Source organism: Rhinatrema bivittatum, chromosome 2, assembly GCF_901001135.1.
Source record: "Rhinatrema bivittatum chromosome 2, aRhiBiv1.1, whole genome shotgun sequence".
Taxonomy (NCBI): domain Eukaryota; kingdom Metazoa; phylum Chordata; class Amphibia; order Gymnophiona; family Rhinatrematidae; genus Rhinatrema; species Rhinatrema bivittatum.
In genome coordinates, this window is record NC_042616.1 from 348948938 (window position 1) to 348964075 (window position 15138).

At 45.9% G+C, this 15138-nt stretch overlaps 1 protein-coding gene across 1 annotated transcript in view; it reads right to left on the reverse strand.

Moving 5' to 3' along the window:
- The window catches only part of CHMP5 (charged multivesicular body protein 5), a 162999-nt gene that overhangs the window by 87283 nt on the left and 60578 nt on the right, over positions 1-15138 (reverse strand). The window contains exons 4-5 of the mRNA XM_029589882.1: positions 4560-4653; positions 4393-4464 (exon numbers count right to left, since the gene is read on the reverse strand). Of these exons, the coding sequence (XP_029445742.1) occupies positions 4393-4464; positions 4560-4653 (166 nt within the window). The remainder of the gene's footprint in view (positions 1-4392; positions 4465-4559; positions 4654-15138) is intronic.

Genomic DNA, 15138 nt, shown 5'->3' on the forward strand with positions numbered 1-15138 from the left:
CTGCGTTACTATCATGGCTAATCTGTCCATAGGGGTGACGTGGATCGTGGAAGCCATGTGGCCCAGCAGTGTTAAGGAACTGATGGGCTGTAGCCGTTTGCTTTGTGCGCAGAGAATTCGCTAGTTTGGAGAGTGTTTCTGCGCGGTCTCTTGGTAGGAAAGCTTTTGATACAATGGTATTCAGTTCTGCTCCGATGAACTGTAGAAAGTGAGATGGAATCAAGTGGGATTTTTGGTAGTTGATTAGAAATCCCAACGAGTGAAGTAGATTGACTGTGAGCTTGAGAGTGTGGAGAGCTCCTTGTCTTGATTGGCTCTTGATTACCCAATCGTCTAGAGATACAGAAAAATGTGTATGCTTTCCTTGCGTAAATAGACCGCTGCCACTGCTAGGCACTTTGTGAATACTCGGGGTGCCGAGGCAAGTCCAAATGGAAGGACCCGGTATTGAAAGTGTTGATGACCCACTAGGAAGCGCAGGAACTTGAGATGAGAGGGGAATATTGGAATGTGAGCATAAGCATCTTGAAGATCCAGAGAACAGAGCCAATCTCCTGCTTGAAGAAGGGGAAGCATGGTGCCTAAGGACACCATCCTGAATTTTTCTTTTCGTAGAAATTTGTTGAGATTACGGAGGTCTAAAATGGGACGTTGTCCTCCCGTTTTCTGATCCTGCCCTGCTGAGGTCAGGGAACTGGTTCCACAGCCCTGGCTCTCAGAAGGGTGGATAATTCTGTTTCTAGAAGAGTGGTATGATCTTTGTGTACTCAGACGGAATGTGGAGGGGAGTCTGGGTACAATCCAGATGGTAACCTTGTGTTATAATGGATAGTACCCATTGATGTGTTATGTTTGACCAAATGGGTAGAAAGAATGAGATCCGGCCTCCAACCGGTAAATTCTGGATCGGGTTGATGGAGTGGCTGCTGTTCTCTGGCAGGTTTTCAAAACCCCAATGCTGCGCCTCTCTGAGGGGGAAGCTGTGGTCTAGATGCCTTTGGTTGCCTGGAGTGACCTCTCTGAGATGGTCTTGTTGTCCTTCCACGAGGTGCTGGAGGATAATACCTTCGTGGTCTATAATAAGGTTTCCTGGTGTCTTTCCTGGGTGGGTGTCTTGCAGAGAATGAAGTTTCTGGCGCCACAGTGGAGAGTTGGCGCAGAGTCTCATTTTGTTCCTTTAGCTGCACAACAGCATCTTGTACTTTCTCACCAAAAAGACTGTCACCAGTACAAGGGAGGTCTGCTAATTTTTCCTGAACCTTAGGCCTGAGGTCAGATGCCTTTAGCCAAGCCCATTTTCTGGCGCTAATCCCCGTCGCTGCCATTCGGGAAGAGGTTTCAGAGCAGTCATAGGCTGCATGCACTTCATGTTTACCTGCTTCTAGGCCCTTGTGAATAATGTTATTGAATGAATCCTGATGTTGAGGCAGAGATACAGAAAGCTCTTGCATCTGTTTCCATAAAGTTTGCTGGTATTGCATCATATATAACTGGTATGATGCAATCCTGGAGACCAGCATGGAGCCTTGAAACATTTTACGCCCCATGTTATTTAAAAATGTTTGCTCCTTGCCAGGGGGAGTGGATGAATGTGGGCGTATTCTTTTTTATCTCTTTGGGCGGACCCTACCACTGCAGACTAGTGTGGGAGTTGAGACTTTTGGAAACCTGGTATGTGGTGGACCAAGTAAGTGGCGTCAGTCCGCTTGTTCACTGGTGGAATTGAACCAGGATGCTCCCACAATCTATGCTAGAGATCAACAAGGACTTCATGCACTGGTATGGCAAGTACCTCCTTAGGGGGATCTACAAACTGTAGAATCTCTAGAGTTGTGTGTCTTGTGTCTTCTTCAGTTAACAACTGGAAAGGAATTGTCTCAGACATCTCTTTTACAAAGTTGGAAAAGGAGAGGTCCTCGGGCGGTGATTTCCTCCTTTCTTCTGGTGGAGATGGTTCTGATAGTACATCTTCTAAGGAAGAATCGGTGCCCACGTCCTCCCACGTATCTGATAAAGTGTGCTGTGGAGGAGTGGAGTGAGGGATGAGAAATGGCATCGATGGTTTTGCTGGTGTCATCGATGGAGGTCGATGCGGAAATGATGGTATCAATGGCGTAATCGGGCACTTTGGTTGAGAAAGTCCCGATGGCCCCGGTAATGGTTCAGGCATCAATAAATTATCTGAGGCATAGTCATCCAAAGAATCAGGGATGAGTACCGGTTGTTTGATCGGTGTCTTTGGCCTCGATGGCAGTTGTTGCATCAGCAGGGCACAGATCAAGGCATCGAGTCTTGCGAGTAACAGTGAAAACACCGATGGGTCCGGCATTGGTGTCTGTGCTAGCATCGGTGGATGCGGATCTCACAAAGCTTCCATTACTGTCTAGTGGATAAATCCGTCTAGTTCCTCCCTTATAGCTGGAGAGCTCAGAGCAGCTATAGGGGGTGGCAGAGAAGACAGAACTGGCTCTTCCACAGGTCCCCTGTGGTGGCGCAGTTTCCGGCACCGATATCGGTGGGGATCGCCTTGGACTAAGAGGAATCGAAGGTATTGATGGCTCCTCTAGTCTAGTCCTCTTCGGAGGCAGCTTGATGGCCATGGAAGCCGCTCCGGGAATCGAGCAGACATCGGGGGTGGCAGTCCGTCAATGTTTGTGCCGATGCTTCTCATGATGCTCGGTGCCTTTCTTTTCGAGCACCGAGGTTGATTGGATCGATGACCAAGATGGAGTTGGGGACGATTGGTCACCACTTCCGTCAGGACGCCACTTGGCTTTAATTACCAATTTTTTAGCCACTCCTGCCAGTGACGACTGTGTCGATATCGACGTTGATGGAAGTAACTGGATTTTGAATAGATGTTCCATCTTTTCCAGACGGGCCCGTCTGCCTTTTGCCGTCATTTCGGCACATTTTGGGCACGCAGTGACACTATGTCCTTCGCCCAAACACGGACACACTCATCATGAGGGTCGGTGATGGACATCATGCAAGGGCATTTTGGGCATTTTTTAAAACCTTGTTGCCATTCTGAAGGCTGGACCGAAGTCGATGGCCTTCTGACAAGAAATTTAGGAACGGTATCGACCGCAACAAAGATTTTACTCACCGATCGATGGAAAATTGGGAGACCCCTATGATGGGGATAAATTGAGAATTTTTTTCAACTTTTCCGTGAGGAAAAAATGTGTGAAGTTTCACACAGGGCTCCTTCACCAAGAGGCTAAATGCAGTGCAGAAAAAGAAGACTGAAGGGAGACCCCTGTGGCTCGAGGGATCGTGGCATGCTGGGCATGCTCAGTGTGCCAGTCAAAAGTCTCTAGAAACTTTGACAGAAAGTTTTCTGTGATAGGGTTCTGTCCAGTGACATCACCCATATGTAAAGACTATCATCCTGCTTGTCCTGGGATAATGCAATATATAAGTAATAAGAACATAACATACTGGGTCAGACCAAGGGTCCATTAAGCCCAGCATACTGTTTCCAACAGTGGCCAATCCAGGCTATAAGTACCTGGCAAGTACCCAAAAACTAAGACTATCTATTGCTACTGATGCTAGTAATAGCAATGGCTATTTTCTAAGTCAACTTGATTAATAGCAGGTAATGGACTTCTCCTCCAAGAACTTATCCAAACGTTTTTTAAACCCAGCTACACTAATAAATTACATGAAATAATACAGGGCCCTGATGCAATATATACATTGCATTCCCCTACCATAACACCACCCATGCACAAGTCCTCCTTTGTTTTAAGGAGAAAAGGTAACAGGAAAAAATTGTTTCACATTTGTACCTAATCTGAAGTGCTGCAGCCAGGGTCCTCAGGATCTGACTCTTTAGCATTCTAGCTAGAAGAACCTTATCAATTTTAGCCTGCTTTCTTGTTTCATTCTCCTTAACCTTCTAGGTGGAGGGGAGATAAACTGAATAGCCAGAAAGGGTCATGAAAAAAAAAAAAAACAGAAAGCAATGACCCTGCAGATTCATGAAGTTAATTCCTTGAATACTCATATGAGAACAACTGTCCTACAGTGTCATTTCTGTCATCTGTATTACTTCTCCTGATGAATTAAGAAAACTTATTTTGGAAAATGATCCTTTGTAGCAGTCCATAGGTCCCCCTTTGCCTCTCTCTTGCAAGGAAATTGGAACCATGCAAGTGAAGGATACTACAAGTCTTTTTCTCACCTCAACGATGAATGCAAGCTTAGACTCAAGGGCCATTCATAGAAAGGAAGTGGTTAAATAGGAAGATGCATGCTTACCTGTCAGAGGCATGAACATTTTAGCCATTATTTCACTTAACATAGTTAACTTTAATATATTGCTTTTTCTTCTCAATGTATTGACTTTGTGTAAAGGTTTTTTGAAGCAGCATAATAACATACCTCAATCTGATCAATTTTAACTTGCTTGTAAGCCTTCTTCATTTCTTTGGCCCCAACTTTCATTGCATCCACCTGTGAAAGTTAAAAAATATTCTCGTCAGCATTACACATCTTTGCAGAACAGACTGCTCAAAACTAACTAGGATGAATTTACATGTGCAATATACCGTTGTCTTTGTGTCTTTCAATGATTGAATAGTGTAATTAGCTTGTTCCATGTTGAAGGATTGCTGTGCAAGATTATCCCGCTGCTGTTCATACCTGCGATTAAAAGATACAAAATGAGATCAATACCTACATTTTGATGTCTTGTAGAGTTGCTCACCTGTAACAGGTGTTCTCCAAGGACAGCAGGATGTTAGTCCTTACACATGGGGTGACATCATTGGACGGAGCCTGGCATGGAATTTTGATCTCAAAGAATCTAGAACTTTCAAACATGCCCTACTGAGCATGTGAAGATGTAGCCATCACTCTGCCCCCTAGGCAGAGTCCCTCAGTTTATAATATAGCTAATACATAGAGAAACCAACTCCCAGGGGACACAGGAGGATTTTGTGAGAACTAATCCTGCTGTCCTCAGAGAACACCTGCTACAGGTAAGCAACTCTGCTTTCTCAGAGGACAAGTAGGACTGTAGTCCTCACACATGGGTGAATCCCAAACTATGTGCCCATGTTTGGCTAATAGGCATAATGGGCAGAAAACCTAAGCAACACTTGGAAGAATAATCAGCAACAATGACTGAGTCTGTGACAGACCCTATGTGCCAAAGCACCAGACACAGCAGACCAGCAGGACAGCCTAAAGTATTTCAGGGGATGAAAGGCAATCCCTGAACGGGATCGCTAGCCCAAACCTCTGAGTAGGGAGATACGTTAGGCCTGAAGCTCACCCATGCTGTCAAGGGCACAGCTATCCATCCTGTCTACAGGATACTTCAAGTGAGACACTTTGGGAAACTAGTGAAGTGAGAAAAGCTAAAGGTAGAATTGGTCAGAGCTTGGCAAAAATACAGGAAAAAAGTGGTGTCTCTTTCCCTGCAGGTATACACTAAGATATACCATGAATGCCTTAGCTTTTCCCTCCCCCCCCCCCCTTGAAATTCCAACTGGAAGTTAGAAGGAGTGACAAGAAGGCAGACCGCTGAGCTACCAGGGTTAGCACATGTCACTAGGTTGTATAACTCCTACAAGCGAATAACTCACTGCCAATTCCAGTAGGGAGTTACCCACCAAGACAGATCCCTAAGCCTGCTTGGAACAGCTGAAACCAGGCAGGGCCCAAACCTGGCTTAGGTATTAATACCTCAGCCATGATAGCACATACTTCCCCCAAGGAAACACGTGGTCCAGTAAATGGAACAATTGTTGCATGAACCAGGACTCCCCTGTCCACAGACAGGGTTATTCCTAAAATGGGAAGTATAGTTTGCAAGCCACTATAACCAAAGAGCAGCACCTCTGTTGCGAGGTCCCTCGTCCTTCAATTCCCTTAGCCATGGAATGGTGATAGGTTGGAAGGCACATTTGCCTTTCAACCTATGGATGAATTAGAACCCTCCTCATGGAGGTAGGGTCCCACAGAAGAGAATGATTGGCAATAGTGTTCCTTATCAAAAAACGCCCACTGAGCTCAGCAGGTATCAAAGGTGAATCCTGGATAGGAGAAACCCCTAATCTTCACCGGGAAGCTACTCTGGAAAGGCTCCCTCATGAAACATAGGGTCTGTCACAGACTCAGTCATTGTTGCTGATTATTCTTCCAAGTGTTGCTTAGGTTGCTTAGGACAACCTAAGAAGAGCGCTACCGCTTGACCGGCTCTCAGATCTCACGAGGAACAGAGTGACTGCCAGTGAGAAGCAGTGACATGCCTTTGCCGGTAAACTGAGAATGAGGAACATCCCCTGCAGGGTTGGACAACCAGGTGTCCACAAGGGAACACATGAGTTGCCCTGGAATCCAGTAGAATCCTCTCTTCCTGAAGGGACAAGAAAGCAACAGGAATCGGGATCTCCTGATCCCAAAATATCTGTCAACTCTGCAGTTGAGAACTGAGATACAATCACTGATCGCTGAGGCTCAGAAGCAACCAATCTGCCACTGGCAGCAACCCTCAGATGGGGGAAGGCCATCACGATAATCAACGAAGGGGCCCCAGCAAAAAGGTCAGATGACCGCCGCTGCCTTCCTCCAGCCCTGGCCTAAAAGGAGATACACAGATTCAGTGATAAAATCTGCCAGGGATGGAGCCACAGGGGCTGCCCCACCAAGGGGATTTGTGACAAGGAAGTGGGTCAAAAGACACATTCCTCTTCTGAGGAAGGAGAAGACTCCCGACACTACCCTCCTGGTGTCTACACCCCTTAAGATTCAACCAAGAACACAGTCCTAGGTCAGTCCTGTGGCAGCGGCACACAACCTGTTATGTTCACTACAAGGGAAACACATACACACACACACCCGTATAGTAGATGGCAACTGGAGAATAGAGCCCTCAGCTGTAAAAGCATGCTGACTAGTATTCATACAGTGGTATCGCATCCTATGGATGGCAACACACCTATGACCCCACTCCCCATGCTTGTGGGTAGAATCCCATGGCACATCAAGAACCAAGCACCACTTGCTAGAGTCTGTGGCTGCGCACTGCCAAAGACAAATCACAGAATGTGTGATAATACCTTCCTTGCCAGGGCTCCCCAGCACTTTGTGGTGCAGAACTGATGAGGAGGCCAAGAACTTGATGCAACAATGCAAAACACTGGCATGGCTGAGAACTGTACAAACAGGGAGAATGCCACCTGCCATCGCCTGAGGCGCTTGGAGTAGATGCCCTTGCCATACCTGAATGTGCATGCTGTGCTCCATTGTCACAATAACTCCCAGTGGAGTGCATAGGAACAGTGTGACAATGGCATCCCTAGTTCCACTGGGGCTCTGGGTATGGAATGGAAGTGGGTGGTGTTCTATAGCATCACCCCCTCCAGTACCTGATAACGCTCCAAGAGTCTGGACACAGCCCTTGAAACTGCATCGGGAATGGCTCACCGCTGTTTCCCTCATGGAACAACAACGGAAGTCCATGGCAACCAATGGTGCTCTGTGGTTGTGTCCTGCGGTATCCAACCACATCCACTAGTGCCGACAGTGGTGACGGCATCTGTAGGGTTCATAGTGCTTTCACACTCACCCAACGATGGATCACATCAACGGCACCAAACGACGCCTCACCCAGGGCTTTGACGGCACTTGTCTGACTCTCGATCAGTTTGATGGTATACAGCGCCATCCTTGGCACCACAGGTGCCCATGGACCTAAACAGCCCGGTAGTACCAACAGAAACTCCAGTGCCCAAAGGCATCAATGGACCGGCGGTAACAAGGATGCCCACAGTGCCTCCAGGCAGAGGATCTGTAGCCCCGACACACTCATCGGTGCCCAGAGGAACCGATGACTGCCAGTGCCAGACTATATCCCTCGGCTCACCTATCCATCCGAGGACGTTGATGCTGCTAGCTCGATGGCATCCTTCACTAGCAGCTATTGCTGAAGATAACCTTGCCAGCGCTCATTAACACCGATGGTGCACGAATCCAGGCTTGGCCTCCAATGCCTCCTGATCCCAGCGGCTTAAGACCCCCAAGATCATTGACATCCATAGTGCCTGATAGCCATAGGCCAGTGATAGGACAGCACAATGCTCCTCAGTGCCCAGTCAGGACACTACCAAGGAGCCTTGAGGGCACCAGACCACTGTGCCTGGATGCCTTGGCGTACCAGGGTGCTTTGAGTAAATGACTACCCCGGCGCTGAATCTGTTCAAAGCCAAAAAACCCTGTCGCTCAAGGGCTTCAGTGGCACTCAAGAGCCCTGGTGGTCGATGGCCTCTGGTTGACCAGGGTGCTCAACAGTGATCCCAGTGGTGCCAGATGGCCTCCATGGTAGCCCCGCACCTCGATTGCATCGAGAGCATCTATGGTATCGGGGCAGCTCCACACTGAGATGGCATTCAGGCCACGTACTGTGATGGCCCAGAGTGTGGCCATGGCATCGAGGCCATGCACGTCAACTGCATTGAGAGCAGCCTCAGCATCACGACCACGCACCTTGAAGGCATCAAGGGTGGCTACTCACGCACCTTGATGACACTGAGGGCACCGAAGGCATCAAGAGCATAGACATCGAGGTTGCTTCCGATGGCATAGAGGGGGATCATGGTGCTTGATGGCAGACCTGGTCCCTGATTCTAGAGGTCGGTGCAGTTACTCCACCACATCTAGGCCCAAGGTACTCAATGACTCCAGTGCATCGAGACTCCACATCCACAGATTCCTACGGCACAAAAGTCCCTTATGGCATCGAGGGCAGTCATGCACCCTGATGGCCTCGCAGGCACCTCGACAACGTGAAGGGTGACCCTGGTGCTCAATGGCAGTCCTGGTCCCCGATGTGGTCCGGACATCAATGCGTCAGATTAATGGTGCGCTGGTCACAGATGTGCATGGGCAACCGTTACTGGTCATGGCACCGAAAGTGCGGCAGCAAGCTGCTTCGCCAGGCTCCTGCTCACCCTCTCTCACAAGGAGACTGCACTGCCATCACCGGCAAGCAGCAAAGGAGGCTATGTCATCCAGGGCTCCTGCCCATGGAGACTAGTTCCTTTGAATGGGGGATGAGCTCTCTCCCCCACAGGAACAGTGTGGTCCTTGATCACTGCACTGTCTGAACCTCCATCAATGCCATCGATTGGTGAAATGACATGGAACTCCTGCCCAGGTAGAACTCAGGTGAGTCCCCAGGCTCAGCAGCCTACACAGATCACCTACGGACTTGCATTCAGTCAGTCCTTCCAGCACCTGACAAAGGTACAAAAACAGCGCAAGGATAGGACACAGGACAGATACTAAACTGCAGGTGCACAGTGACTAATGCCTGCCATGCAGCTGGCAGACAGAAGAGAAAAAAAGAAAGGGAAAATAAAACTACTGTAAGGTAAAGGAAAGAAAACAGCTGCAGCTCTAGATAAAATCATTTGCAAAAACTGTGAGGAGAGAGCAAAGATGAATATCGTGAGACACACTGCTCAGTGGAAAAAAAAAAGAGCCTGAAGGGCTCTGCCTAGAGGACAGGGTGATGACTCCAGCTGCACATGCTCAGTAGGGCATGTTTAAAAGTTATAGATTCTTTGAGATCAAAGTTCTCTGCTGGGCTCTATCCAATACTGTCACCCCCATGTATGAGGGCTATCATCCTGCTTGTCCTTGGAGAAATACATGCATTTTTATTTTCAATAAATAACTGACAAATGTTTTATTTCCTGTTTTATTACTACAGATTATTCCCAATGGAGTGAATTTTAAAAGGCATTATACACATAAAAGTAGCAAATTTTCAAAACTCAGTTTTACACGCATAAATCCTTTTGAAAATTCAGACCTTACTGTCTGCAACAGAAATACTATGCTAGATCAATCCCCTTTTTCTTGACAGGGTATCAAATCATAAAAAAAGTAAAAAAAAATAAAATAAAGGGGGTAAGCAATGAATAAAGGGAGAATGTGTTTGGGTCCTAAGTCAGTGATTAGCAGTATGTACTGCTAAACCTTCTGTGTCACTGTTCTCTTTCCTACCCTAAAGCATGCAGTATGGTGCAGAATCTGCTGCTTGGAATGCTGACTATGGTTCTAAATGTCACCTGCATTGCAAGTGTAGAGCTGATCCTCAATCCTGACACAAAAGGTGGGGAGGGGGTGCAGGAAGAGGTGCTTTATTTATTTATTTATTTATTATTGTTGTTGTTGTTGGGGTTTTTTTTAGTGTGAGAGAAGCAAATGGGCACTCAGCGTCACTCCTGCAAAGCATTTCCTCAAATAAGGCAATACACAGAGAAACTTTAGGTGTCTTCAGTTGCTTGACAGAACAGAAGCCCTCCTCCCTAAAAACAAAGGAAGCAGGCAATACTAAAGAGGGGGAAGGAATTCTTTGCCTACTTTTGAACATGCCCACAAATTGGTCTACTTCAAACACCCTCACAATTTAAGAGTTAAAATAGAAAAGGACAAAACAGAGGACTCCCTTCCCCTCTGAGAAAGCCAACAGTTTCCTGATATTACTCCCTGTGTAGCCAACTAAAGAAAAGATGAGTCTGCTGGAGTTTGAAACCCAACTCTCTCTCCCTCCCCCCAACCAGTAAACAATGTCATCATGAAGATGCAAGGGTGACAAATGCCCCCTTAAAAAAATGACTTGCCATCGTGGTTCCATCCCCCTATCCACTGTACGGCAGTTCAGGGGGACTCCAGGGCAGAAAGGGTGTGCTTGCACAAAGGCAGCAATGGAGCAGCAGCAAGAAAACAGAGAAAATAAACGCAGTGCCAATCTGTGAGCCGTAGCACTCCGCTCAAGGATTTCCTAATTAACAGGAAATGCATGTGGAAGAAGGGTAGAAGTCGTCACCACACCTCACTAGAGAAGTGAGAGGGAGGGAGGAAGGAAGACGCTGACCACTCACGTCAAGGGAAGAGGATCTGATAAGAAAAGAATAGGAGAATAAAACCTCCCTACTCTGCCTTTTGCTCATCTTCACATACTTTTACTTTTTTTTCAACCTGAGCTCAGCAGATCCTGGCTGACAGTACAACCGGGTCTCTGGCTACAGGGGGGAGAGGGCGAAAGCCTTCACTGCCAAGCCTCCCTCGTCTGTCAATCGTGTCACCCAGAGTACGACTGGGTCTCTGGCTATGGCGGACAGGGCGAAAGCCTTCACCGCCAAGCTTCCCTGGACCGAAAACCACTTTGCCTAATTTAATTTTTTTTTTTTTTTTAAATTAAAGTCCACACTTGAAAAAGGCTACCGGTCTAAAGGCGCTCAACTGAGGGATGGAACCATTGGTATAACCTCAGGAGTACAAGTGGTGTGATAATCATCTTTTCTTTTTTTTTTCACTACAGGCAATCCCCGATAGGGAAATGCATGTGCACCATCGGTTGGAGACTGAGAATACTGGTGGGCTGATGTTGGGGCAGAGCTTTATATCTGTGACATGAGCTTTTACTCCGTCTCCATCTGCTGGTAGAGGTGCATAACCCACTTGTGGGGACTGGCCTGCCTGAGTGCAGAGGAATCGAATTTTGTGTATCATAAGAACATAAGAAATTGCCATGCTGGGTCAGACCAAGGGTCCATCAAGCCCAGCATCCTGTTTCCAACAGAGGCCAAACCAGGCCACAAGAACCTGGCAATTACCCAAACACTAAGAAGATCCCATGCTACTGATGCAATTTATAGCAGTGGCTATTCCCTAAGTAAATTTGATTAATAGCCGTTAATGGACTTCTCCTCCAAGAACTTATCCAAACCTTTTTTGAACCCATCTACACTTACTGCACTAACCACATCCTCTGGCAACAAATTCCAGAGGTTTATTGTGCGTTGAGTGAAAAAGAATTTTCTCCGATTAGTCTTAAATGTGCTACTTGCTAACGTCATGGAATGCCCCCTAGTCCTTCTATTATTCGAAAGTGTAAATAACTGATTCACATTTACCCGTTCAAGACCTCTCATGATCTTAAAGACCTCTATCATATCCCCCCCTCAGCCGTCTCTTCTCCAAGCTGAACAGCCCTAACCTTTTCAGCCTTTCCTCATAGGGGAGCTGTTCCATCCCCTTTATCATTTTGGTTGCCCTTCTCTGTACCTTCTCCATCGCAACTATATCTTTTTTGAGATGCGGCGACCAGAATAGTACACAATATTCCAGATGTGGCCTCACCATGGAGCAATATAGAAGCATTATGACATTTTCCGTTTTATTAACCATTCCCTTCCTAATAATTCCTAACATTTGTCTAGTGGAATCTCTGTTACTGCTATGTGAGTACAATACAACTGAGTCTCTGTGCTCTAAGGGATCAGGTACTCGCTCCTCGAGGGCCTGCTCTCCCTGTCTCGGAGCTTCTCCTAATTCTACCTGGGACTCTGAATGCTTCTCATTGTGTACTCATAACTCTCAGTCTCTTTCCATTAGAGCACAGCGTAGCAGAGGATTCGCTGTTCCAGCGTTCTATGGGAGACCTGCCCAGCCGGGCTCAACATCTACTACACACTACTGCCACCTCTGGTGGCTTCCAAGACTGTTTAATAAAAGATTCAAATCTGTGTTTGTGTGTCCAGAGTCTAGCCTGACACTGTGGTCCCTCACGGGACTGCCCCTCGTGGGCATGGTCAGTTGCCACAGTGTCCAAGGATCCACCCAAACATCAATAACCATAACAATAAGCTAGTTGAGAATGGGGAAAATGGAGGCTTGGAGGATTGTGTGAAATTCAGAGGGATGTAATAGTTTTTGTTTAGTCTATGCCCCTCCCAAGCTTTTAGTTTCTGATCTCTCACCTTTCTTTGAACAATTGCTTCTTTCTAAATTCAATCTTTATTCTTATGTTCTAAAATCAGGCGACCAATCCTGACACCAACGGGGTGATTTATGGTATATGTCATAGTGATAGAGCATTTTAGTAGAGGTGTTCTGGATTATATCCTTTTTTCCCCCCACCTTTTGTTAAAGTAAAAGAAACAGAACCCACAGCATACTATTTTGTGACGTGGTCATAAAATTTGATAAAGGTTTTAAAATGTCTGAATATGATGTGGAATCGAATGCATTCTGTAATGACTGTATGCATTTCTTCCACTTAATACCTTCCAAGGACAGCCAGCAACTTGACTGGTTTGGAGGTTTCACAGCAGTTAATGTGAAACAAACTCTGAATGCATCTGGGTCCATGGTGCTGAATTCTGATCCTCACGGCCCTCGGAAAGGTCGGGTTTCAAGACATCCACACTGAATTTGTATTGGCTGTTTTTTGCATGCATTTTGATTAAGATTTATGTATGTTTGGTGATCCTTGAAAGCAGAACTGTTTGGAGGTCAGGAGGTCCAAAGTTGGAAATCCCTGACTTAGGTATTGGCTTTCTTCTGTCCCCACTGACTTGGAGGAAAAATGTCGCCATCTGAGTGGTTGGATTTTTGTCTGTATAAATACTGAGAGCTCAGGCCTACAGTAAATATTTTATTATTAGGTTATTAAAAGTGATTAAAGCTCCTTTTTATCATCTGTTTAGATTCTGAATCGGGGTACAAATTATATCGCAATGACAGAGAGGAGCACCCGGGAGGAGGTGTGGCACTTTATGTCCGGGATGGCATAGAGTCCAACAGGATAAACATCCTGCATGAGACTAAATACAAAATTGAATCTTTATGGGTAGAAATCCCTTGTGTGTCGGGGAAGACTATAGTGATAGGGGTATACTACCATCCACCTGGTCAAGATGGTGAGACGGACAGTGAAACGCTAAGAGAAATTAGGGAAGCTAACCAAATTGGTAGTGCAGTAATAATGGGAGACTACAATTACCCCAATATTGACTGGATAAATGTATCATCGGGACACACTAGAGAGATAACGTTCCTGCATGGAATAAATGATAGCTTTATGGAGCAATTGGTTCAGGAACCGACGAGAGAGGGAACAATTTTAGATCTAATTCTCAGTGGAGCACAGGACTTTGTGAGAGAGGTAACGGTGGTGGGGCCGCTTGGCAATAGTGATCATAATATGATCAAATTTGATTGGATTGGAAGAGGAACAGTGTGCAAATCCAAGACTCTCGAGCTAAACTTTCAAAAGGGAAACTTTGATAAAATGAGAAAAATTGTTAGAAAAAAACTGAAAGGAACAGCTACAAAAGTAAAAAATGTCCAAGAGGCGTGGTCATTATTAAAAAATACCATTCTAGAAGCACAGTCTAGATGTATTCCACACATTAAGAAAGGTGGAAAGGTGGCAAAACGATTACCCGCATGGTTAAAAGGGGAGGTGAAAGAAGCAATTTTAGCCAAAAGATCTTCATTCAAAAACTGGAAGAAGGATCCAACAGAAGAAAATAGGATAAAGCATAAACGTTGGCAAGTTAAATGTAAGACATTGATAACACAGGCTAAGAGAGAATTTGAAAAGAAGTTGGCTGTAGAGGCAAAAACTCACAGTAAAAACTTTTTAAAATATATCCGAAGCAGAAAGCCTGTGAGGGAGTCAGTTGGACCATTAGATGATCGAGGGGTTAAAGGGGCACTTAGAGAAGATAAGGCCATCGCGGAAAGATTAAATTATTTCTTTGCTTCGGTGTTTACTGAAGAGGATGTTGGGGAGGTACCCGTAATGGAGAAGGTTTTCATGGGTAATGATTCAGATGGACTGAATCAAATCACGGTGAACCTAGAAGATGTGGTAGGCCTGATTGACAAACTGAAGAGAAGTAAATCACCTGGACCGGATGGGATACACCCCAGAGTTCTGAAGGAACTAAAAAATGAGATTTCAAACCTATTCGTAAAAATTTGTAACCGGTCATTAAAATCATCCATTGTACCTGAAGACTGGAGGATAGCAAATGTAACCCCAATATTTAAAAAGGGCTCCAGGGGTGATCCGGGAAACTACAGACCAGTTAGCCTGACTTCGGTGCCAGGAAAAATAGTGGAAAGTGTTCTAAACATCAAAATCACAGAACATATAGAAAGACATGGTTTAATGGAACAAAGTCAGCATGGCTTTACCCAGGGCAAGTCTTGCCTCACAAATCTGCTTCACTTTTTTGAAGGAGTTAATAAACATGTGGATAAAGGTGAACCGGTAGATGTAGTATAGTTGGATTTTCAGAAGGCGTTTGACAAAGTTCC